The sequence below is a fragment of the Balaenoptera ricei genome, chromosome 9 (genome assembly GCF_028023285.1).
Source record: "Balaenoptera ricei isolate mBalRic1 chromosome 9, mBalRic1.hap2, whole genome shotgun sequence".
NCBI classification, from domain to species: Eukaryota; Metazoa; Chordata; class Mammalia; order Artiodactyla; family Balaenopteridae; genus Balaenoptera; species Balaenoptera ricei.
In genome coordinates this window covers 53,226,676-53,250,249 of record NC_082647.1, presented here as the reverse complement: position 1 = coordinate 53,250,249, position 23,574 = coordinate 53,226,676, and the positions used below count along the sequence as shown (strand labels likewise).

Here is a 23,574-nt window from a genome sequence, read left to right as displayed (position 1 = left end):
ATTGGAGAGGCAGGTCTCTTCCAGCAAGTTAAAAAAGGAGCACGTGCTTATTATTCTGAATAAACCTTTGCTAAGCATCTTTGAAGTTAGTGTAAAAAAAAAAGTTTTCCATACAAAACAAAGATGTTGGGTCATTTTTACCCATTAAAAAGACTGGCTGTAGAATCACAGTTTGATTTTGTACTGGATTAGAAAAGTGGGGTTTCTCATCAGGCAGTGATACACATGTATATTATAACAAGAACTCTTGTATTATTACTGAATAAATGTATTAATTCCTATCAGCACTTTCTGTATTGTGTTATCTAGTGTAACTTAGCACCACTGTGTTTAAAGATTTGGGGGCTCTTTGCATTTTTTAAGAGCCTGACCATCAAAACACAAATCCACATCTGAAACTTCATAAAACGAGAGACTAAGCCCTAAGGTAAACATCATAGTATAGTACAGTATTGTATGCATATGTATTTTTTAACGAGAGGAAAATGCGCGTTTCTTCAAAAACTCATAAACTCTTCAAAAACAGTACTGATGAATGTGTTAAGCGTATTATCTCAACATTGCTCGACTCATTGTATGCCTTTTCGTAAACAACGAAAAACAGAAAAGAAAGAAAACCAAACACTTTTTCCGTGGTTTTGATTTCAAGGACACCTAAAAGCATGAAATGATGATGTCCTTAAGCCAAACCCCTGCCAGCCCTGAAGCACCTCCAGGTGCGATACAGGTTCTATGAACAATGCAGCAGGGACAGCCACGCCAGGCATTGGCCCATTACGACCAGACAATGAGGCTTTACACAGCCAACACAAACTGCAAAGCACACAGGTCTGCCCTAGGCACGCAGCACCTCTCCCTATCATACCACCGGCGGCCGACCTGTGCTCTTCCGCTGGCTTGGCTTCTGAGTTCTCCCTGCGACTCTCCACTCTGCTCCTATCCAGGGCTAAATGCCCCATGACCTCCCAAACCTCTCTGTTTCTTATCTCCCCTCCAGCCTGAAACACACCCTGACAACCAATCTCTCAGTGACTTCCCAAGTTGCATAATCCATGCCCAGATGCCGATGGAAGTCTAAAAGTGCCTCTCTCCCCTAATTCCACACCCCCATGGTTCCCCGAGTGCCAATTCAGGCGAAGAAGTGACTTACCTCCATGACAGTGAAAGTTCCTAGTCAGGAGAAAAGGTCTGACAGCTACTGAAGAGAGAGCGACTTTGGAAGTAGGAAGGGTCTGGAAGCATCTCTCAAACCCACAGTGAGAATGCTTACTGTTTGTCAGGCTATGGATATAAAGGACAAAAATACTAGGCAGGTTTTTGTTGTTTCCGAATGTTTTGTGTTTCTACCTATAAACTGAACTGCAAGATGCTCCATTTGGGGGACTCGGACAAAGAAGAAACACTCCTGACTTCTAAGATCCCGCTCCATCTTTGTTTTCTCAGCATCTGCAGGTGGGGTGGAAAATTCCTCTTGGAATTGAAAGCACCCGCCCACAGAGCAGATACTATGAGCATGCGCCGAAGGTTCCCAGCAGGTGTGGCTACTCCGACCCCCCACCCCAGACCCCCGCCCAGACCCCAACACACACGCAGAGCCAGATTGGCTGTTCCCTCTCAGCTGATTTTCACAAGCGCAAGCTGGGCTCCTCAGGGTCCAATAAACAGGGGAAGCTGTTTAGGAAAGTTCTTAGCTCTGCCAGGCTGGAGGAAAGTTGCTGCCTCCGAAATCAGAAGTCTTAGCCCTTCAGAAAATATCTCAGAGGAGAAAAATTCAAAGTTTGAGCCTCCAATTAAGCCCTGTGTTTGCTTCGTATATATTTTAAGCTAATAGAATGAGAAATTCATCTTGACTCAATTTAAGAAAAGAAGTATTTGAGTGTCAGTTTTAGAGGAAACATAGACGGGAAAGAAAAAATAATAATTAGGAGCATAAAAAAGTAGACATTATGCTACAAATGGGAGTCAGAACGTTTCATGTAAAATTCATGTCAACTTACCAACTGGTACGATTGTACTTAAAATATGCTGCCCAGGGACTTCCCTGGCGGTCCAGTGGTTAAGACGCCGTGCTTCCACTGCAGGGAGAACAGGTTTGATCTCTCGTGGGGGAACTAAGATCCCACATGCGGCTTGGCCAAAAAAAAAAAAAAAAAAGCTGCCCATAGGGGGCGTCCTGGTAGCAGGGGGCGGTGTTCTATCAGGCTGCGGGGGCAGCAGGCCTGCTTCCCTTCCTTCCCTCACTGCCTTTATTCAGCTCCCCTTCCCATACACTCGGCAAGCTACTCGGTAAGTTCCAGTATATTCCCTTTCCTTTTTAAGTAAAATAAAGTAAAATAAAAGTCTTCTCTTTACGTAAGGATTTATTATCATGTCGAATAACACAAGGAAATATTTAAAGCACTAAATATATATGTTAAAATAGAACTACATGACAGCAGGAAATGAAGAATGGGTGAGATTAATAAATGAACAATTTTGAAACACTGAAAGTGAACAGAAATACCATATTTCCTCTAGCCCATAGGTAACTCTAAAAATTAAAGAAGAAAATCTAAGAAGGTAAAAGGTAAAGGAGACACAAAAAGATCTGAGACAATAGACAGGATTAAATTATGCAAATCTGCAAGGGGATCAACAGAAAAAATAGAGAAATGTTAAGACTGTTTGGGAATTCAAACATAAATAGTCCTTCTGTGGAAGTGCGCAGAATACCTGATTTTATCTTTTCAGCGACTTCTTTTAGAAACCCTATCAATCTTATGTTCAGAAATCTATGCTGGATTGACTTTACACAGTAACACAATTTTAAAAGCCTTTTTAAAGCCAGGGGGTGTGGAGGTGGGCAGGGGAGTGAAACTGTAGTATCATTTAATAAAGCACCTATATATCAACCTGGAAAATAGCTTTGGCATTTACTTTATTAGTCAACGTTTTATTTTAAGGAAAAGCACTGGGCATCTTTAAAAAAATACAGCAACCACAAATTGAAAGGCCTCCTGGTGCTGCACTGTGTGAGGAGTTTATTCCTTTCCACCGATTGCATGTGGCCTAGGGGCCACTTTCCAGCTGGGAGACCCCAGAGGAGGGTGCCACTTTCTGTCTAAAGAATGAGGGGCTGGACACAGAGACCAGTTAATCTGACCAGTCAGCTCCTTTATAGCTCCATGTTTCCCACACCTCCTTTGTTGACACTCTTAGGGGAGAGATATGTGTTGCTTTAAATCTGGGTTTACTATACTGTAACGACTATGGATAAATGGAACATCTCAGGCTGCAGAGTTGTCAATCTGAAGTCTAATCTACGCACAAAACTTCAGAAAGAGAGGAAAAAGGCATACAATGGAACACAAAGGCCAAAAAGCTGCTCTTCTCTGCTTAGTATAACAGTCCTATAGTTGACTGGGGGCTATAAATATCAGTTTCATGATACACAAACTGCTATGTGGCCTCAAAGTTGCTCTCCAAAATAGATACTCAAAAAAAATTAATAATAATAATAATGCTGTGCTTGCGTTTAGTGCCATGGGTCCATTCTCCCTGCCTCAGTGGACGAAAAGTCATAGATATTTAGATTTAATACACCTAGAACAACAACCATGAGTTCACATATAGGTGCTTCTCACAAGTAGCCACTGAAATTATAAACTTGTCAAAGAATGTGGCAAATGGCTGTAAGAATGTTTACACATTCCTAGATAGAATAGATATCTAGAATAGAACACCAAAGGTACCATAAAATCATAGTCTCTCTGCAAATAAAACACTTTTCATTCAGTTCTATATGAAGTTTATTATCGAGGGGGATGACTATAAACTGTATACCTCTAGAGCAACCATGTCTCCCAAAAGGCACAAATAATGATTTTTCACTTGAAATAATAATCTTCATGTAAAAATAATTGAGAAGGTGAGGAAAGAGAGAAGGGTGACGGGATCCATCGACTACATAGCTAATCATTTGTGGATTCTTTCAAATGAGGGATGTGGAACCATAACTAGGAAGCATATTTACATGAGGTACCTTACATTCAAATCTATAACTCTTTTATAGTCAAAATAAACCTTCTAACATTAGCCTTTTATACACTCAATATCAGAAAACATTCAGTGCACATTAAAGTGATCTTGGTCAGAAGCCACTTTATTTGCTACATCTTTAAACCTGTCTGCCCTCCTGTCCTTGGCTTGGGCTATATGGCAACATCGCCCAACTTGAGACTGATGGATCATTTTATTGTAGTCTCGACAATCACATCCCTTCCTGTCATGAAAACTGCTGTTTATACTTTATCATTTTGGATAATTAAACTGCTTTTCAAATGTTTTCAAAGACTTTCAGAAGAGAGGTCCGCTATGGAAGACATAGACACATAGAGGAGAAAACACTGCCTTCTAATGGGCCCTTTAGTTTGGGCCTCCAAGATGATTACACACGGAGATGAAATGGGTTTTGTCCTCGAACACTACTGGCAGAGATCAAATTTAGAGGATATTTCTGAAATCTTGTCTGCAGATTCCATTCCTCTCAAGAAAAAGGAGAGAAAATTAGAAAATTCAGAAGTACTCTTTACATCAAAGCATCTGATTGATCCCATTAATTTCTGAGCTCACTAGGGTCGCCTCCCAAGAGAAGTTTTCTTTAAGAATGGCAGAGCTGCATGATGACAGCTATCGAACTTTGGTTTTAAAGAAGGGGATTTAACATAGATTTCTCACTTTTCTATGAATTAAAAAAATAGAGAGTTCAGAACATCAGATTCTACCCCTTGCCAGCTGTTTGGATAACTTCACAGTTGCTGCACCCTTGGGGTTTTAGGTTTCTTTGAACCCTCTGCAACCTGTTGAGGCTTCCCAGCCCAGCTGGTAGAACCTTCCATATCTTACTTACACATCAGTGCAGAATGACCTGCTGGGACTCACGTCCCACCGATGATAAATACCCTCAATAAACAGTGTGAAAGTTGTTTTCATTAAAACACGTCATTCATGTCACAGATAAGGGTGGCTAAAAAGCTTTGTTAAAGAACAAAAGTTTAGGCCACAGAGGGTTAGAGTATTGGCAAGTTGGAAGCTACCAATGCATCAGCAGCTGTGGCCTCCTGTGTCTTTGGTGCATTTGTTTAACTCAGCAGGACACACTGCTGTGGGGCTCACAGGCGCCCCCAGGTGAGACTAGCAGATGTGCTCTGGCACCGAAAAAGAATAGCCACTGAGGCAGGCGCTGTAGCCCCCAGAAGGAAGATGGACAGCCTGGAGGATTCCCAGGGAGCAGCCAGCTGGCAGCAGAGCGCCTTGAGGCAGTAAGCAAGCTGTGGAGGCCCTAAGTTCTGTCGGACATTTTGTTCTCTTGTTCAATTAATTACTCAGTAAAACTGCCTCTAGACTGTGCACACTTTAAAGGGATAGCACATGGTTTGGACAAATACCAATTATGGGGAGACACATATACAGCCCTGACCACTATATTTACAACATCATCCGGTCATAATCTTTAAAGACCATTTGATGGATGATGATGACGTGATTGTGACTGATTGTTTTTAGGCATCTGGCAAAATACACTTGTGTGTAACAGCTGCTTTTTTTTTAATTTTAAAAATGTTTACATATGTACAATTGTCCTTGTATGCTGATATAAATATGAAACGTAAAAAAAAAAGAAAAAAAAGAAAAATACATGTTTACAGTTAGCATATGGGATATTGGCCTCTCAAGCTTTAAAGTCCTGCAGAAGAAATCCTATATGCCTTAGCCCTGCATGCTAGTTTCTATTATGGGATGTTGTTTCCTGAAATGTGGAAAACAATAAACAGAAGCTTCATGCACATAGCATTACTGTCTACAATGAGGATGTGCTTCAGAATGTCAAGTTCTGAATCCACTATTGTCCCTTAGGAAACTTGCTACATTTGGGTCATGTGAGTTAATTTCAGTGATATTTCTACATATATCTGTCATGCGGATTATCCATTAACATACCAGTACCTTAGTTGTTCCATGTTATAGTGTAACATTTCAGTAGTTCTTTTCATGGTTCAATTAAATCTGAAGCCAATGACAAAAAGAAAATGGTATCCAGATGTGAGTCTCGGCTTCCTCTCCTCTGTGGCATTCAGAGATGTTTTCAAGTTGTTTGAAGAGCAGATAGATTTGCAGTGATTCAGTGAGGCTGAGTTTCTATAAAAGTTGAAGTAAACAGTTTCGATGTATCATATGTAAACAGCTGATCTTAAATGGATGTCTCCCATAGCTGCACAACAGAGAAAAGCAAAATTTCACACTGTGTAAGCAGGAAACAAGACATATTCTGAGCTACAAAGATGAAAAAGATTCGGTAATTTCATCTATACTTATGTGATTGTGGATGCGAAGTCTCATAATGGATAAAATAAACACTCTAATTTTTAGTTCTCTTTTTCCTCTAAACCTGAGTCTCAACGTTTTTAACAACGGCCACTTTTCAATACAAAAAACCCTCACATCCTCATTTAATATTGGGCTGGCCAAAAAGTTCTTTCGGTTTTAAAGTAAAAATAAAAGACACGTTTTTCATTTTCACCAAGAACTTTATTGAACAACATATTCACACTTTTGTTCCACTACCTTCTGCCATTTTTCAGGCAACTTCATAACTCCATCTTCCCAAAACTTTTTACCTTTTTGAGCAAAGAACTGTTCCAGGTGCCTTTTACAGTCTTCCAGGGAACTGAAATTTTTTACATTAAGAGAATTTTGTCAAGACCGAAATAAAAGGAAATCCGAAGGTGCAATGTCTGGTGAATACAGCAGATGAATCAGAACTTCCCAGGCAAGCTGTAACAGTTTTTGCCTGGTCATCAAAGAAGCATGCGGTCTTGCGTTATCCTGATGGAAGATTATGCGTTTTCTGTTGACTAATTCCGGATGCTTTTTGTTGAGTGCTGCTTTCAGTTGGTTTAACTGGATGCAGTACTTGTGGGAATTAATCGTTTAGTTTTTCTGGAAGGAGCTCATAATAGAGGACTCCCTTCCAATCCCACCGTATACGCAACATCACCTTCTTTGGATGAAGACCCACCTTTGGTGTGGTTGGTGGTGGTTCATTTCACTTGCCCCACACTTTCTTCCGTTCCACGTTATTGTACAGTATACACTTTTCATCGCCTGTCGCATTACGTTTCAGTAGAGAATCACATGCGGAAATATGGTCAAGAAGGTTTTGTTTTTGCTTATGGGGAACCCAAACTTCAAAGCGATTCAAATAACCAAGCTGGTGCGAATGATTTCCAATGCTTGATTTGGATATTTTGAGTATGCTGGCTATCTCCCAGGTGGTATAACATTGATTGTTCTCAATTAATATCTCGATTTGATCGCTATCAACTTCAACTGGTCTACCCGACTGTGGAGCATCATCCAGTGAGAAATCTCCAGCAGGAAACTTCGCAAACCACTTTTGACATGTTCGATCAGTCACAGCACCTTCTCCATACACTGCACAAATCTTTTTTTGCGTTTCAGTTGCATTTTTACCTTTCTTGAAATAATAAAGCATAATATGCTGAAATGTTGCTTTTTTCTTCCATCTTCAAAATTAAAATGGCTACACAAAAATTCACCAATTTTGATAAGTTTTTTTTTAAATGCACGCTGACACGACAGCTGTCACAATACAATCCAACAAAATTGTTTCGAATGCAGTTAAAGACAACTAAGTGCTACTAGAGCCATCTTACGGAAAAAACCGAACGAACTTTTTGGCCCATCCAATATTACTTGAAATTTTGAATAAATTAAATATTGTGTCTCATATGAAATAATTTAAAATATTATTTTTTAAAACTACACATACCCTTATTTTCCCCAGGATTCTGATACAGCCATCTAGAACAGTGGTTCTCAACCCAGCTGTACATTTCAATGATCTGGGGATGTTTTAAAAATCCCACTTCCTAGACAGCACACCAGACCAACTAAATAAAAATCTGTCTGGGTGGGACTCAGGCATCAGTATATTTTAAAAGTCCTTCAGACAATTCTGTACAGTCAATGCTGAGAACTACTGACCTTAGGAAAGTGTGAGTCCATTAATACCACCACTGCCCACTTAAAAATCATTGCCCTGGGCCTGTGGTCAGGCTATACACTCTCCAAATCCATCACTATCTGCTAAACAATTGTCCTCTCTCTGGAGCGGACATATCAGAGTAGAATGATGTATCCAGGGCAGGATGTCAATTTCATAATTCCCTCACTTCTTCCCTCTCCTGGCCTCTGCCACCGTTTCTTTATACCAGCCCCATTGATATCTAATTTCTAAAATGTTCAGTAATTGCCTTAATGGACTGAATACAAGTTTGGCATGATCAAATATAAGTGCAATTCAGTTCACCAGAGAAGGAAGTCCAATTAAAAAAAAAGAAAAAAGATCAAGCTGATAAAATACGTTTCCAGGCAATATGATGTGGGTATAATTATTATGAACATGAAAAAAGAAAGACTAAGATTAGTGTAACATAGGTTGCATCCAATTTCCATCCAAATCTCATTTTTACTGGAAATCTGGGGCCGGTCATAGTATGATACCCAATGAGTTTCTGAGGGAAAAAAAAGGAGAAATAGCTAAGTGACTAAGTGGATGTTTCTCTACAGATTCTCTTAATATGTTCTCTTGACTCTTCATGGAAATATTCTGTTACCTACTTTCGGTCCACTTTATATGTCTTTTTCATTAAAAAAAGACACCAAATCTCTCAACTGTGAGGATCTTTGTGTGTGGATGACACCTGTTGGTGGAGACAAGTGAAAATGAATGGTTAAGCAGGAGGTGTGCAGGGCGTCTGAGGGAAAGAAGATCTGGTTTGATGCTCAGATGATGATACAGAGCAGTTAAAGAGTCCAGACTTCAGCTTCAGTGAGCCCAGTTTCTTCACAAATGGTTACGAAGATTAAATAATAAATGACAGCTCGCAGAAAGAAGAGAGGAACAAAGGAATGACACTGGGAAAACCTGAAGGTCACGATTATCCCAGTGAGGAAAAAGGAGCAAAGAATTGCCAAGCCATCGCTTTTAAGAATAGGCATGACCTTGGCCATGTCTGGATAGCTGTAACAGAAGGCTTGCTGATAGAAAGATCTGCTCGTTAGATTGTCCACAGCCCACAAAGACAGCCCAGAGACAGGGGCTGCCTATTCTGTAGGATTCTGCTACTTGCTCATGGGAACCAAGAACCAAGCAGACCTTTCACACAACTGTCTCCAAGGCTACAGTCTTCACAGCTGCCCCACTCAGCCTAGAGAAAGGTCAAGGGCCAGCCATTTCTTCTGGAGGATGTCATTTTCATGGGCTCTCATGTGGGAACATCTCCAAAAACCTGCACCCTGGCATGACAACAGTTAAAAGAATGTCCCCAGTTAGATAGACCAAAACAGCAATGTAGACAATTTATCAGGGAGAAAATGTGAAGTGTTCTACTTCAGCAGTTCCCTGGGGAGAGAAGCAATGACATCAGCCTAAGGTTTCATTACCACATACTTATATCACAAACAACTGGATGTCTACTCACAAGTCTTTTTTTTTTTTAAGGCCAAAAGCTGAGTGCTGGGAATCTGAGTTATCTTCTTCCTTTCCATCTTTTACCATTGCCCATATTAATACATGAAGGTAATTTTTTGTATGGTTAATAAAATACCACTGATTGTTTTTAAACTTTTTGATTATAGTGATCTAATCAGCTCTTAATGAGTCATGTTTTCTTACTGACTCTGAATTGATCAAGTTAAAATTTGAATGATCCGTGTTTACCTTGGACCCCATAATGTAAGTTCAGGGTCCAAGAGGCTCTGAAATATCTTTCAAAACCAAAAAGCCTAGGAACCCAGGACCCACTAGCAGATAAATCTGTCCAGGCTTTTCAGGCTTTATTTTTTTGCAATATTATTTCTGAGAAGATCGAAATTATAGTGTAACTGACCACAAGAGAGCCTGGACACCAATAAAGGTAATTATTCTTTAGTTATATCTTTCACATAAGTTTCTGAGGGTTGGTCTGCCTCTCTAAAGTCGACTGTATCTCTAATTTCACATAATGGATGTGTTCTGGGAATATTGTGAGACTAAATAAGATCATAATTTAAATGTAAAGGAGGACTTAGTATTTACATGAAAATTCTGATGAATCATTTTTATAAAAATAGTAAATTCCAAATATGTTTTTTTTAAATAAAAGGTTGCTAAATTTCACCATACCCTTTGCCATACTCTTAATATTACAGAGTTTCAAGGTTCCTTTCCTTGTACAGTTATCCAAATTCCATCCCCATCCCCAAGACACTGATCTGACATTCTGTAATGGGTTCCTATTTTTAAATCCCACTGGGTGTTATTAGCCAACAAAAGGCCTGAGTAAGCAAACTGGGCATGGAAATGAGGCTGGTTTACTTAATCTCTGGCATTTCCAGGTATATGTAAAAACTGATAAAGCAAAATACACTCTCTGTTTTGTCTCTTCCAGGTTGTAATATATTAGCTGCAATGAGTAATAAAAGATATAAATATATAGCAGTGAATGATTAATATATGCCAAATATTTCTAGAATTCATCAATAATTAAACAAATTTGCCAATACAAATCTGGGCCCAAAAGCCCCAAGAATCTACTATTTTCCAAACTCAATTTCTTTCATGTTCTTATGAACAAAAAAAGGAAAAATGGCTCTCTCTTTTAAAACATCAACTCACAGATAAACGATCATGACTGAGGATGTTAGCATATGGAAGAAGTTCCCACATACCCTGGCACTTTGTCGGTTCACTTTCTTCTCCTCATCGGGAAGGGGAGGCATTGGATAAGGGTATTTTCTGCTGGAGGCAATAGACCCAGTTGACGAAGAAGGAGACTTGGCAGGAGATAAAGTCCTGAGACGTTGAGAACACATGAAATACATATTATGTGATTGCCTAATATCTTTTCAAATATCTGAAAAGTGGGTTCAGAAAGAACCCTCTGATTTCTACTTTCATAGGCCACTACTGCAAAGGTTTAACTGCTGGGACATACTCTGTCATTCACAACACTAGAATGCTAGAATTTTATCTTCCTAACTTCATAACTGCAATGGATTGTTTAAATATTAGTACACAGAATATTTTTCAGCTAGAAAGCCACTAATGAGGTCTTTTATAGAATAGGTTTTTAAAAAGCTAAAATGAAGAAGGGATTAAAAAATACTCTAAGAGCTCATAATGGTAAATTAAGTGTACGATATGTTAATAGTCTACCTTATTTTTATCACTTAATGTAAAAAATGTTTTTAGTGCAGTAATTCCAATTATAGTTTTAAGATCTGAAAATACAACTGATACATTTATTAGTTACTAAGTCACACACCAGTTTACACAAAACTCATGCATTCAGAGGCCAGTGTGTTAGTTGTGAAAGAACAAAGGCAAATACGAGGGTTTTAATAACACATTAGTAAACATGCAAGCAGTAAGGAGTGCAGAGTTCCAGCCAAACAAAGAGTCTGATGAGAACATACAAAAATGGCCTGATTAGTCCCTACAATCATCATTTCTGTATAGGGGAGGATTCTAAGCCATAGACATAGATCTTGGTAACTCACGTAGGGTATACTTGTCATGTCAATAAGGTGGCAACACTTTAATGACTGGAATTTTACTAAAACTAAAACAAAACACAACAACAAAAACTCTTCCTATTTGGATAACATGTGTTCTCCTCATCATGGAGATATTCCATATGAAAGATCTGCATAAGCTCTTGGTGCATTATGCTGTTCTTGTTTGATTCTGCATGCACAGTGGTAATATTTGTGACTAAGCAGAGCACACTGGAAGAGACCATATCTGCTATTTTGTCTTTAAAGTGAAAAAAAACAGCTGAGAGTGAAAAGCCTCGATTTACACTGTGTCAATGAAAAATAAACATGATAATTCGGCAGTAGCTACCCATTCACAAATGTCACCACTACACATCCATGACTCCTCCATTCCTTGTGCAAGGTGGTAATGACCACATCACTGAACTGGTGGCACTGCCATGCTGGAGCACAGGTACTTATTTCAGTGGGGTGCATTGCATCTGCTGTAAGTGACTGACTCAGCCTGTGAGTGTTTGTGGTGTGGTAGCCTTCTGTAGGGGGAGATCTAGTTACTGTACTGCTGGCACCAAATGGAGATGTCCTTTTCTCCCTGATTTTAAATTTCCGTTCCTATCTATATATTATTCTTTGCTCTGGTTCTGCTGTAGTTTTCAAATCAGTTTTTATTTTATGGACACTAAATTCAAGCTAAGATTTGAAAATAATTTTTCCTATGAACCCTGAGATTTGGCTCAATTTTAAGACTCAAGAGTGATTCAGTTTACTTTAAATCTTTAATTCCTAATGTTTCCTCTGTTTCTGGAACATGTCCAGGACCACTCCTTAATGTGAACTGTCACAATATTGCAGCTGTTTGACCTCTGTTGTATTAATGCTCTCCATTGTGGAGCAGATGGGTGGAACTAAGAATGTAAGTACTTCAAATCCTCTAAAGTACTATTTTTTTTTTGAAGTACTATTAAAGCAATGTACTACCACATCTTTTTCTAATTCAGAAATTCATGATTATTTTCAATTTTAGGAAGACATTTCAAATAGGACTATGATCTTTAGGAAACAAATTCAGTATGTGTAGAATGAGCACATACTTTTGTATGTAAAGATTTAAATATATCTTTCTGAAACTAGGGATATTAACCTGGGTTTGGATTTTAGCCTAATCACTACTGATAAGATATCCATGTTCAGAAAAACGAGTCAGGTACGCAAACAGCTAAATCTTGTTTACTTTAGGGGATCATACAAACTGAGTCCTCTTTTTCATTCTCTGCAGTGTGTGTGGGTGTCCATAGGATGAGGTATTATTGGCTTATAGCTTCGAAGTCATGCCAGCCATTCACTCGGCCATGGGTCCAAGTGACCCGCTTTGTATACATATAGGGCCATCCCAATGAGGGTGCTGGAAGTCCAGTCTTCCCCTCAAATAGCTTTCCCCGGCCAAAGCCAATGAGTTTAAAAAAAAACATAGAGGTGTCCTCCAGAACCCCACAGAAACTGCACATTTACTTCTCACACTAACACACTAGTTTAACTGACACTTCGGACCCTAATGGGAAGAGAAACCAAGCAGCACAGTTTAGTAGGAGCAAGGGGCATCAGGTGCGAGGTTGGGTAGTGTGTGACAGCATCAAGGGAATTATCTTGGGGGGATGGACAGCACCAGAGCAGGCGTCAAAATAAGAGTAGAGAACAAGGCAGGGTAAATCAGTTTAGGGAAAACAAAAACAAACTTCATATTTCACAAATGTCTAAGAGAGACATTTCTTCAAAACCACCTCCAGGCTCTTTTCTGACCTTGGCTACTTGGTTGGTGGTTCCAAGCCCAGCTCACTCACTTACAAAGTAAATTTTGGACAAATGCTAACCGTTATCATTACTGCGTTTTTAAAAACCGTAACCATAGTGGGTGCCATTTAGAATTACACAGTGAAGGTACGTCCCTGTGCCAATGGATTGTGGTGTGTCTTGGGGCTACATCAGATCTCCTGGGTTTGCCTTCTGTAGATAGGCAAGGCCAATCTCACTTCTGTCCCCCAGAACAGGCAAAAACCAGGCCAGTCACACACGTGGGACACACGCCTACCACTTATTCACTCGGCTGTGCTCATGTGCAAATTTTATAGTAGTCTGATGGAAAAGGAAGAGATTTTGGAGTCAGAGCCAGGCTTGTAATTCGGGTTCTGACACTTACTGGCTGTGCTATCTCGAGTTACTCTTTTGCTTCATAGAAAGGGAATAAGAATGCCTACATCTCATGATGTTGTGAGAAATAAAGGAACAATGCAGGCACTCAGACAGTTATTACCATTAGTTCCTTTCCAGAGTTACTGCATTTCCACAAGATCATGGAAGAGAACTCACAAACCACTGATGAAGTGAGTAATCCAGTGGATAATATCCAATAGTAAGGAAACCTTCTAAGAGCTTGTAAAGCACAGTCACCAACAGAACTGCCCCCAGGATCTAGCTGTGAGAAGATAATGCTCTCACTCTGACCTCACCTGCTCCTTTGTGATGATCTGAATATATACTGACAACAATTTGGGCAAACGCTGTCATATGAGAACTGGGTAAGGGAGCCCAAGTGAGGCACTCTGATCACTCAAAATCTTTTGGCATTTGCTTTGCTCTTCATAGTGATATGGATACAATTTTTTTTTTTTTTTTAATGCTGGGCAGTATTTCGGACCAGTTTTCTGCAAAGTCCCCATTGCACTTTGATAAGGATGCCACAAACCCCACACCACGTGGGTGATTAATAAAGTGACCTTTGCCCTCACTGGTGGTTCTGGCAGGAGAGGTAACCCTGAATGACCTGGCGGCAGATGACGCAGACCCGAGCTTAACCATAGGGCTGGCAGAGCATTAGCCACGGTGTGGATGCTCTGTGCCTCCTACATGAGGCTTGGTGTGGACAGACAGTGGATGAAATTCACTCTGTTGCGCTAGAATCATTGCGTTGCAAGCCCTGGGATACCTCAATTATTCACCACTTCCACAAAAATTCTATGTTGATTTCCAAGTCCTACAGGCATCACCTTTATTAACCCCAAAATGACAGTTAACTTGTAACCCTCCTCTGAATTATATCTAGCCTTTAAACATAAATGTGGATTTTTAATAAGGAATTCTTCCTATGACTATCCACTGTAGGACCAACATCTCATATTACAAGAGGAGATAAAGGAACCCTCTACAATTGCCCTTGCAGCTTTGCGCGTGCACCTGGGGGAGCTGAAGCATTTCCCCATCCAAGTTACATTTAGTCATGCAGCTTCTGGGCAGACCTGGGGGCTGGTTTTAAGAAATGTGAACTCTTCTCTGGGAGCCACATAAACTACTCAGCTTACCCAGGGAGGTGAATCAACTCTTCCGGAGTACCATTTCACAAATTACTGCTGCAAAATGCTAAGTCCATTTAGGTATATAAGCCCTACCCCATAAGGGACCAAAGTCATTGTGTTTTGGTTCCATGGCTAATACAAATTATAATCTGCCCACAAGCCTGAGGAAAAGAGAAAAGAGAAATAGGACTGCAGGTGAGCCAAGATTCCAAATAACATTCAAAATCATCTTACCTGTCTTCCTGACGCTGGCCATCTTGGGAGCTACAGGTGAGGGTGGGATGTTTGAATGTGAGTGTATGTATATGAGGTTCAGTGGAAAGTGGTATTAGCAGAGGGACAGGGCAGGAGGGAAAGATGGGGTATAAAAGCAGGAGATATTTTTGTGAGCAGGCAGGGGTTATGCTTCCCTTGGGTTATATGCAAATGTATGGATCAAATTAAAATGCAGGTAGGTCTAATCATTTTCTCAAACTATACATGTCTAAACTAAATGGTACACTGGAAGAGCAAGTCCACCTTATATGGGTGCTGAGAGTTAAAAACACATACATATTTTGATATCTGATAAATGCTGACCCAAGTCATGGCAATAAGTAATCTGAAAGCTTATTATTGAAGTTATGTTCAGAAGAGGTAGTAATTGAGTCTATATTGCTTTACATGAGTTGTCCACAAAGTAGTCAGATATAAAGTCGATGTTTACATCTAGGAAGTCAGTTTGATATTATAAAGAGTGAAAAAAATGCCATTAAGAGCCTTGGAAATTCTCTCTGACCTCTAATGTTACACGAGCTGCAGTGAACTGAGTAAATTTGCTAGTTTCTAAAATGTAGGAGTATTCTGTCTGCTCTTTTGTGAATCAAGATCGTGTTTCTCATCTGTTTCCTGTTCTATCTGAAGGGTAAGACAACGACATTCTTACTGGAATAAAAAATTCCTTTTGATGCTTTTTGAGAATCTGTAAAACCCTTTTCCAGCATAGCCTTCTCTGATAGCAAATGGTTGTACTGAACAAATAAAGCCTAAACTCATTCTACACACTCTCGTGTGGTCAATATTATCTCAACAATTTTCAAGTTCCATCAAATCAGTGTTTTTACTCAAAGTAAAATTCCACCACATTTCATTTGGTTTCTTTTCATGTTTTTCCTTGAGTTTTTGTATGCACTATGCACTCTTCAGGCAGTAGGTAGGAAAAATTATGAAACCGCTAGATTCTAGAAATTAAATTGTTCAGGTTAATAGTGCTTCTTTATTAGTGGAAAGTATGTTTCATGCCCATAGAACACTACATAGCATAGCATGAAGAGAAAGCTACTAAAAAGCTCAAGATGGGGATAGGGACATGCACTAAATGGCAACCCTTTCAAATGGCTTCATTTGAAACATTCAGAAAAGAACTAGACTTGCTCACGAAGCCAAAAACAGAGATCAAAAGGCAGCAAATAAACAAGGACCCTTTCCACCTATGGGAACTTGTATTGGGAGATACAAGATAGAGAGCCAGTCACACTACAGTATTTGAATGTGCTGGGAGAGTTTGAAAAGGATATAAAATTAATTTATAAAATACCTAAAGTATGGTCCTTCAGTGTTTTTATTCACATCTTCTACCCACTTAGCTACATTATAGTCTCTTTTGAACCATGGGTTTAAATACCTGCAGAAAGCAATGGAAGGAACAAAGAAAGCAGAACAAGATAGAAAATCTGAAAATACACAGCACAAGCTTAGCAAGGATGTTCTTCACCCTCCAAACACTAATGACTATGGCAAATAAACCAGGATGGATGCTGGGTGATTATGAGGCAGTCTGTACGATGACATGGCAATAAACTCAGCTACAAGGCTCAAGGCATTCTAGAATGCATTCAACCTTTCAGGGAAAGCCTTTCCAGTGGTTTCCCAAAGTGAATCAGAAGCTCTCTTTCAGAGATCTGCCAGCAGTCCCATTCACCCACCTCCAAAGTGGCTTTTTCCAGGCCACCACTCATTTGGCTTCTTGGTTTTCAAATGATAATGGGCCTTTTTGAGAATATTCAGATGGCTGCAATTCCAACCTGGTGTTTGGGAATATAACACCCCAAGAACAATTAAAAGGGGCCACGTTCTCTTTCCAATATGAAAGGAAAGATTTTACATGGCCTCTGTCTCACTCCTGAGAGCAGATCCCAAGCTAGAGTCAACGAGAAAGGTGATCCAGCTGGCTCTATAAGGGGCAGAAAGGGACCCACTTTTCTGATCCTGGAGCCCCAGTGCACAGTAAGTGTGGTCCGAAGAGGCCTCCATGTTCTTGAAGGTGGGTTTAGTAACTTAGGTGCAGCTGCAATGTCCCTTCCTCCCCTCTGTGCACTCCACACTCGTGTTTCCAGTAGGAAATGGCCCTCACAGGTTGCCTTCCAAGTGTCTGATCACTAAGGAGTGACTGCCAGAGGATTACAACAACCTTAGTTAACATTTCCCTGATGGATCTGGCCAAAGTCTCCATCAGAATTACTGCATAAAGAAAAATGTTAAAGGCAGTAAAATTATGAGTGCAAGGGTTTTTGTTTTTTTTGTTTTTTTTCAGTTTCTTTTGATTTTTACCCTGGGAGCCAAGCAAAATCACATTCTCTTAGAATATGCCCTTGTCAAATAAATACAGTTTCAACAAATTCAGTCATGGAAGAATTTGGAGGTTTTACTGAGTTTTCTCATTTAAAAGGTAACTTCTAGAGATGCTACAGACAATAAAGATTCAAGCTCCATAAAACTTTTAAAGTTACTTGGAAACAAACCAGGGAAAATGATAAAAAACACTGTTTTTTTGTGGTTAAGGTCTGCTTCTTTCCTCCATATTTAGTTTTAGTTAGTAGATACGTTTAAATCAAGATACATTTCCACAGTTAAACAAACAAAATTAGATTATTTTTCCGTAGTGCTTTTCCTCAACTTGTTATCTATAACCAATGTACGCCACAAAATAACATCACGAGTCCCCTCCTGAGAGAAGGGCTTGATTGTTTTTCATGCTTACATGACCATTTTTGCTAAGGCAGTGTCCCCTGACTTGAGAACAACTCGCACTTCTTTTTGCCTTTAGCCACAATCATTGCCAACTTGTGCTTCTGACAGAGATAGCCAATTAAAACTTGCATAAAGATTTCCACTGAGACTCTGAACAAAAAGAAAAAAGTCAAAAAGCAAGTGCAGCCACACATAAAGGCTAGTGAATGCTCTGGCCTGGGGAAAACCATAGAAAAAGCCCATGCAGCTGTTACCGGGTAAAACACAGCCACACAGCAAACTGAGTCACCCACAGGCAGTCGGCCACTTCCAGGAGAAGACATGTGTTCCTTTCACTGTCAATCTCAGAAGCTCCAAGGGACAGCCATGGATGTTCCAGGAAACCTACAGCCACATGGCCTGACTTGCACATGGTGGACCTTTCTCTCTGTGTCCAGGAACATCTCAAGAAAGCTGTGATCACTTCACTAGAGGTCACTGAAGAGAGCTCTCAATTGTAGTTCCCTCTGGGGATGTGCCCATGAAAGTGTCTTCACAGTGGGCCTCCTAACATCTCTAGGTAGTGCTGACTACTGGAGTGATGGGATTTCATCAAACTGTGATACATCTGCCTACGTGGCTTGACTTGGCTTGTAGCGCAACATGCAAAAAAAAAAAAAAAAAATGCGTTCGACAGGAGAGGAGAGCTCTCTGTGTTCTCCAGGATGGAAAGGCAGAGGAAAATTAGCTGGTGCTGGCTGGACCAGGACCACCTCCGAGCAGACGCTGGGGGTCAGTCACAGATCAAATGACCCTGTTCTCAGCCAAGGAAGGGACTTGGAGGCAGATTAAGTGGCAGCCCAAAATGAAGGGGCAGGTGGAGACTGACCTGTGATCCAGACTCCCTGTCTGGGGGCTGTCAGAGCCCCCTGGGTTTATGCCTTGGGATGGGACTGTCTGGGCGAGGGAGTGCCCAGGCTCAGGTGCTTGGGGCTCCCTCCTGTAAAAACACAATATATAATACAAAGTCTAAGCCAAAAACTTTCTTTACATCATGTACAACAGTGAGGAAGATGCAAAACTTAGAGTGGGAAAACAGTACAATAAACAAGGACATTTTATAGCGGAGTATGCATTTGTGAGGCATGGTTTCGTTCATGTCCCGATGTTTCATCATCCTTTGGGATGATGAGATACTAAAGGGAATGTTGAAATAATGGACCCGATAATACCTCATTATCTAAAAAAAAATTTTAAAAGAGATGTTTGTCCGTGGTCATTCTGCTCCTCTTATAATTACACAAGTGATACTGCTATATCAGAAGCAAATGGGATCATTTAACAAATACGGAAAGTATTTTAAAAACCCGTCGACATAATTCTTGATATGCTGTGTATTAGGATTTCTTTTAAGAAAAACAAAATAAAACATAGTGTGCGAACAATAAGGTATGTGAGAATGTGAGAACAGTAGTCAGCTTCACGGACTTGGCTCCATTTAGGTCACGTGAGTCATGTAACCAAATCTGAAAGTCTGAAAAATCTGAGAGAGTCCTGAACACTTCTTCTTCATAAAGATGACTTCATTATAATGTCTTATTAAATGTAATAATTATCTCACAGGCAAGATTTCTCAAGGGCTATCTATGGTATCATAATACTTGTTACATGATATGTAATTTTTTAAAAAAATAAGTGATTATGCTAGAAAATGTTGCTAAACACCAAGTGGTCCTTGGGTCCTAAACTCATAGCTTTAATACAATATTGGATATTTGGTTGTTGTTCACTTAAGAGTTTTCAAAGCAACAGTAGGAAATACTGTTAGAACACTAAACAGTACAAAAAGGAAGTTCTGAAGAACACTCTGCAGTTTTAACCTGTACTCTTGTGAGCAACTGAGATAAGCTAAGAAGCTCTTACCAGGTGACCTCATGCAAAACAAATCAAACAACATTCCAAGAAGAGTTTATCCACAATGAGCCCTAAAGCATTCAAGCGCTTTGGGGATGTATAAGATAAACTCTAACAGATTAGTTATTTGTGATGGAGTTCTATGATGCCAGTCTGGACCATGCAGTGGTATCACTGGAACCTATCTATTGTTTCTAAGGTAAAGTATCCTCTAGTAAACTTTGACAAGCCACTTACAAGACAATACCATCAGCAGGAAGCTCCAAATTTCAGGGCAATGTTATTGTCCTGGACTGAAAAAGGCAGGGTATATGATGGAAAAGCTAACATGAGTTTCTGACAAGCGGTTAACAAATATCTGCTATTCAGATTTTTTTAAGTATTAAGGCATGAAGAAGCAATAGAGATGCAGGGAATCATCACTAGCACTGCAGTGAGAAATAAGTAAAAAAAAAAAAAAAAATTTTTTTAGGTGGGTGCAAAGAGTACAGTTAATTAAAACCAGGTGGCAAGGTCCAGAAGGAAACTAAGGATGTGTTTTATTCCATGATGGGAGATAAAGGTTTCAGGAAGCTTGGATTTGCTTGAACTTTCTTAAGTGGAGAAACAAACAAAAAAATTGTATGGTGTTTACTTCATTATAAATGACTTTAAATGTAACGGCTGACTCTATCCCCACTTTAAAAAAAAAAAAAAAAAGTGTGGCTATCATTTAAAATGGATAGTGTTGCATTTAGTGACAATGATTCCGTTAAAGAGCAAGTTTAGGTAAATGTCCTTTTTAAATGTCCTCAGAAGGAAAATTTAAAAGGGAACCATATTCCAGTAGTCTGAGAGAATGCTTAGATGGCAGCCATGAAGCCCTTGGAGCGGTGGGTTCACACTGTGAGCAGTTCTCATGCTCCAGTACAGTGGGAATTTTCCCCTGATGCTTCTAGGTTGTGTGAATACTGGGAAGAGGAAGGGTGACCCCTCTAAATGGCTGGACCCCCCGGGTGATGAGAAGAAAGGAATGTTATCAAAATTCCCTTCAAACGGAACTGAAACACCACAATGGCAGGTTACTGGAGGACAAAGCCTGCAGCGAGGGTTAGACCCCCACTATCAAGGAGTATTGGTTTGGGCACAGTTGCGCAGATGCCTATGTAAAAGAGAAAAGCCATGGTTAATTTTAAAACGGCAAAAAAAAAAAAAGAATTAAAAAGACAAAACCAAGACCAAGAGGCATGGTTTACAGTTCTTTGATGATCTGGTTAATTAACTTTTCACACTAATTGCACAGGACCTTGGAGTGTCTTTTTCCATTAGAGGTTCAGACTTACTCAGTTGAATTAGACCGAGGTCTAAATCTTTTGCCTCTGATTTTCTTTCTGTTGCCTCCCAGGTTACCTGAAAAAGATGGTTTATGGCTAGATTTGAATATAAATAAAACAATCGCTGTGTGTTTAATTACGGTATTTCAAGTGGGTGCAGTTCACAACCAGCACCAGCCCAGAACATAGGGCTTTAGAGCATTGTGCAGCCTTCTCAATGTGTCCAGTGAGCTGGTGCTACCAAATCCCATCATTTCCCATCCAAGAAAAGAGAACTGGATTCTCTCATAATAAATGCCCTCCTCTCTGTTGGGAGAAGAGCTTAAGACCTAACAAAAAAGAACAAGTCTTTACAACCAGGAACCACAAAATATAGACTTTAGGTTATGTGGACACATGGGTTCAGAATGCTGCCCTATACCTTGCCAAGAGTTACTGCGAGGTCGCCCATTTTCACAGATGTCTGAAATATGTTTTGTGTCTGGAATCCTTTCACTCCAAGAATGAGAGAGTCCATTTGACCTGAAATTGAAAATGTATATATATTGTTCAAAGATATAATCAAATGAATGTTTTGAAATCAGTAAGCAACATTTCTAAGCATTATTGTGCATTAAAATAAATCAAGAAAGAAAAAATCTGAAATGAAAGAATGAAGAGAACATGAAAGTCTTCATGAAGAAGGCAGAATTACACAACATTCAATTTAAGAAAAGCCAAATACAATGGAACCCCATTACAAGAGTTTGTAATTGAAAAGTATCAGGATGCAATGCAAGCCAATTACAGTCCCAAGAACCATATATAGCAAATTCACTACATATTTCGGTTACGTAACCCACGCAACAGAGTTATAATGGGGTCCCACCATAGATGTTTCTTAATTGTAAAGCAATGGCTTCCATTCAAATATTATCAGAACATGGACTTCCAAGAGATTTCATTAAGATTTGCTCAATTGAACCTGGTTAACCTTTATCAAAGTAATATTTAGGTTTTCTTAAACAACAAAATTATTTTCTGAGAATTGGCATTTTTCTCCACAAATATGTTCCCCCCAAACATGACACTGTGGGTTAACTGTCCAATAACTGAAATGAGTCAGATGTTTATCATGGAGGTGTCTCTCACAAAGTCCATGTACCGTTAAGACCTTCTACTCTTTGTGTCCTGCCATCTTTAAATGAATTGTCTACAAGAAGCAAAATTTACACACCTACCTTGGACCACATAAGAAAAGCATTTTGACAAACTACATATACTTAGGAGGAGTCACATAATTTGGTACAATATGTAACTGTTTAAAAGTCAAAACCCATTGAGATTTTGCTAAAATCTGGTAATGATTCAAATCGATATTTTAAGCTCTTCTTGAAGTACTTTAGAAAATAGCGCTGTACTTTAAATCTTTTCCACATATCATACCAGTTAATTGCTAACAATGTCTATTTTAAAAGGAACTTTCTACTGATGAATGAAAATAGATGGAACTCAGCACAATTATTACATAATTCCCTAGATTTTTCAACACCATTTGCTAAGTATAGAATGACTCCTATTTTGTACAAAAGAACAACAGAAATTCTGCTGGAATTCATTGATTTCTATGCTTCTTTACCATATTATTTAATTTAAAATTAAATATTTGACCAAGAAAATAATTATATACTGAGAGAATTTAAGTAAACCTTATTCTCTTAGCCAAAAACTCCCCAATAAATTAAAAGAATAAAATTTTTGAACATCCTACTATAGAACTGTACTCCTTATGCAGAAACTAATCATTTTACTTTTGCTTTAAGCTATGTTATTTGAGTTAAAAACATCCTTCATGCTGAGGACAGTTCCACAGAGAGTTCCCAGATCTCACTAATTCCTTCTATTCTTTTTCCTGATATTTATAAAGAGTGAGATCCACTGCAGAATTTTTGCAGAGTATTTACTCTATTTAGAACTCCAGAAGAGATCATGTTTCTTCTCAATAAACTAGCAATTTCCCTTTCAGTCTACAAAGTAACTATTGTGCCCAAAGTTATGCAGGGGGCTATCAAATCTTTTTTTCTATACATTACACCCCTACCAACAAGTTTAAAGAAACTCTTCCACAGGAATATTTTAGCTTTTTTCAATGTGAATGTAGGTCTCATTTCCTAAAACATTCCAACTATTTATTTCTTCTGTCAGCTTATTTTATTAAGCAGTTATAAAGCATGCAGAATTTTAAATGATCTTATACACCTTAAGATCCTGGAGCAAGAATACAGCATCCAAGTTTAAGACATATAAATAATATATTAACCCCATTTGGACTGTTATAAAACTCAGGCAAACATTAAATATGCTTAAATTAATTTGGCAACCAAGCTCTAAGTTATAAAGTCTAGAATTAGTCATTCCAGGAATGAAAGGCA

The 23,574-nt window shown here is 39.2% G+C and overlaps 1 protein-coding gene across 10 annotated transcripts in view; it reads right to left on the bottom strand.

The window, feature by feature from the left end:
- Positions 1–1,952: 1,952 nt before the first annotated feature.
- The window catches only part of ADAM22 (ADAM metallopeptidase domain 22), a 245,897-nt gene continuing 224,275 nt past the window's right edge, over positions 1,953–23,574 (bottom strand). For 3 of the 10 annotated variants that reach the window (XM_059933786.1, XM_059933781.1, XM_059933782.1), the window contains 4 exons: positions 21,585–21,685; positions 21,173–21,239; positions 10,774–10,897; positions 1,953–6,250 (listed from right to left, as the gene is read on the bottom strand). In XM_059933786.1, the coding sequence (XP_059789769.1) occupies positions 6,230–6,250; positions 10,774–10,897; positions 21,173–21,239; positions 21,585–21,685 (313 nt within the window). In that variant the 3' untranslated portion in view covers positions 1,953–6,229. Of the gene's footprint in view, positions 6,251–6,815; positions 6,952–10,769; positions 10,898–15,182; positions 15,213–16,524; positions 16,612–18,825; positions 18,937–21,172; positions 21,240–21,584; positions 21,686–23,574 lie in introns of those variants that run through there. The other 7 variants (XM_059933776.1, XM_059933777.1, XM_059933785.1 and 4 more) reach the window with 4 other exon arrangements.